The sequence below is a fragment of the Octodon degus genome, unplaced genomic scaffold (genome assembly GCF_000260255.1).
Source record: "Octodon degus isolate 3935 unplaced genomic scaffold, OctDeg1.0 scaffold00195, whole genome shotgun sequence".
NCBI lineage: Eukaryota > Metazoa > Chordata > Mammalia > Rodentia > Octodontidae > Octodon > Octodon degus.
The window spans coordinates 1675249-1678386 of record NW_004524771.1 but is presented as its reverse complement, the minus strand read 5'-3'; the positions used below and the strand labels follow the sequence as shown (position 1 = coordinate 1678386).

Here is a 3138-nt window from a genome sequence, read left to right as displayed (position 1 = left end):
CCAGCTCAGCCCACCAGGGGGCGGGGCTGGCTGGCATGTAGTGCTGGGGGATCGAACCGCGGTCCCTGATGCTTTGCTAAGCTTGTTCTAAGTAGGTGCTTTAGACCACTGAGCCATCTCTCCAGCCCGAGACTATGTCTTATAAAACAAAATTCCCCAGAATGCAATAATTTGTTAGCATTTGTTATCCAAGCAGATTTTTTTTAGTTGAAGTATGATTTTAGATATTTAAATGATGAAATCTTGTATTTATTCAAAAGTCATCTTCAGAACCATGAGCTTTTCTTTTTATTTTGTCATGTTTTAAATAAGAGTCTAAACAATGCTCACTTATACCCCACATGTACTGTCATGTTCCTATAAGATTTTGAAAGGTGCTATTTAAATCATGTACGGGATAAATTTCTTTAAGTTTTAATTTTTAGTCTTCCTCTTAGAGACATGACCAAAGGAAAATACAGTTTATTTAAATGGAGTACCTTGAAAAAATATAAAATATAAAATAATCATAAGTAACTATGGTGAAAATTTCTTCACCCTTTTTTTTTAAAGACTGAAAACTTTTTGAAACACAAGATTCGGAGTCGGCCAGATCGTTCTGAACTTGTCAGGATGCACATTTTAGAAGGTAAAGGTTTTATTTATTACTTTGGTGAATGTTCTGAAGAAAAGAAGTAAGGATTTTACCATTTCTGTTTATTCCTATTTTAATAACTTTTTATCCCACAGACTGACATCTTCCAAATGAGAGCAACCTAATGCCACAAACTAAATACTTGTCTTACATATCCAGGGGAAGTTTTGATTCTCCAGATAACCAATTGATGGGCTAGCTGTTTCCCGTCAGCTAGCACAATAGGTACCTCTCTGTTCTAGAAAGACATTTTTAATCAGAGCATTTCTTTATCAGTGAGGGACATATGTCCTGTTCATTAAATCAAAGAGGATGTAATAACAACAGGGTAACCATAGATTTTCAACTACTTGAACCTCATTTATGTCTACCCAATTTAAAAGCCCACACCAAACATCTCTACCACAGTCCAGCCTGATCTTATCGTTATGGTAGACACCCCCACAGTGAGGGTGACCTCAAATCATTTGAGAGGCTGGAAGGAACAGTTCCCATTCCATTCTTACTAATAAGCACATGGCTGGCAGACAGAGATCAATATGCAAAATCAGTGAAATGCAGACATTGAGAAGCTCAGGGTGGTGGGGGGAGGAATGAACAGGCCAGTGTACTAGAGAAAAAGTATAGGCTGACATCACAATAGGGTATGGTATAAAGAAGTTTCAAGTACCAAGTGTGTTGGTCTGTAACCCCAAGTAGGGTCCCCTCTGACCTGAAGAATCTATGATCATGTGCCCTTCCTTCTTACTCCAGGGGCAGACAGTAAGAGGTATGTGCCTTTCTCCACTTTGGTTGTGTTCTTAGATGTCCACTGGACTAGAAAAGCTTTTTCAGAGATCCAGTATTAGGATAGAGCAGCTGCCAGCTATCAGGGATAAGTGACTCTTGAAAGAAGCAGTTCATTGGTAAGTAACACAGTAAATGACTCCTCCTGTACCAAAAATAGAGATGTTTCTGTGATAACAGTGCTGGCTATTTTAACTTCTATCAAGCTGTGTTAATACAATTAAAATCAAGGCAACTACATTTAGCAATCAAAGGAATTATATTTGCTTTTTAAAAAAAAAAAATGAGTAGCCAACATTTAAGAGCCTCTGTGTGTGTGTGTGTGTGTGTGTGTGTGTGTGAGAGAGAGAGAGAGAGAGAGAGAGAGGTAATATTTTTATAACATTAGTTCTCTAGTTGGAATTGTTGAAATAAGACTGTGTTACCTTTAATTTTTGAAATATCTTAAAATCATTCCAACTGTATTTTAACATTAACCCAATGTGGAAGGCAGGCAACTACATTATTTTCCAAAGTTAAACAGTCAAGATTGAGCTTCAGCCTCATGAAGATGAAGAGGTATTAAGACCAGGAACAGAAACATATCAACATGTCAAGCTCTGCTTCTTTACTTTGGAAATATTTTCTTTCCAAACATGCTGCTATCATGTTTATGGTGGGCAAAAATAGAAGCCTATTCTACCTAGATCTTAACACAAACACTAGAAAATTAACCTGAGGTGATTCATCTGGTTTAATTCTCTCCCACATATCATCTTTTTCTATAGTTAGGTGTCTTTTATATCACAAGATTAGTTGTATAGAAAATTATAAAAATGAGATGGGCTCACACTTCAGCTTAGAGAAATGTACACTGATTTGCCAGTATTCCAGCCAAGGGTTCTTCATTTGAGGGAAGGCTTTCATGAATGCAATTTCATAATTTGTTCTACATAGAGCCCAGCCATTGTACATCAACAACAACTTCCATTAGTAGTAAGTGTTGTAAAAATTTACAAGACATTTTGAAAAGCAGTTGGAGTTCAACATCTTAGAGTTTGCAAGCTTTTTCCCAAATCTTTTATAGTTGTTAATTACCCAAACTAAACTAACACTGATTTTTTTAATGACTCACCTATTTTACATCTTTTCAACGTATTTAAGTGTCTAAGGAATAATAATTTTATTTTTTTAATTTAGCATTTTCTCATAACATTTAGCTAAGTTATATACAGACAACTGACTTCTGGCAAGCATACAGCTCCTCTGGTGGGAGAGGAAAGTTACACACACATGCTCCAAAGTAGCTCACTCACCATAAGCTTGCAGTGAGCCTTGAGCTCCAACCAGGAGAATAATGGAGCATATCAGTTAATCCTGAGACTACTTAGGGGGAATTTCATTAAAAACCTTCTGTATAATTTATGAAGCAAGTAACTTTCAGCTGAAGTTTTCATTTGACACCGTAGCAAGTGTAAATATTATTTACAAACAATAGGAAAAAAAATGTTAGGGAGTTGCCAGAGTACAAATAATTGACAGAATAAAGCAAATGAATGGCATGAACTGTTTCTGTCTGTTGTAGAAATTTTGAAATAAATTTTAAAAAGGAAATTTTGAAATAAATGAGCTAATGGGCCAGCTAGATAGTTCAGTGGACTAAGTGCCTACTTTGGCAGGTGCAGAGCCATGGTTCAATCCCTGGTTCCACGTGCTACGCTGTGCTCCATCCCTGGAGC

At 36.6% G+C, this 3138-nt stretch overlaps 1 protein-coding gene across 8 annotated transcripts in view; it reads left to right on the top strand.

Annotated features, from left to right (window-relative positions):
• Mkl2 (MKL1/myocardin like 2) overlaps positions 1 to 3138 on the top strand; it is a 235419-nt gene that overhangs the window by 179857 nt on the left and 52424 nt on the right. For 7 of the 8 annotated variants that reach the window (XM_023704379.1, XM_023704374.1, XM_023704378.1 and 4 more), the window contains one exon: positions 553 to 628. In XM_023704379.1, coding sequence (XP_023560147.1) covers positions 553 to 628 — 76 coding nt within the window. Of the gene's footprint in view, positions 1 to 552; positions 629 to 1488; positions 1540 to 3138 lie in introns of those variants that run through there. The other variant, XM_023704380.1, reaches the window with a different exon arrangement.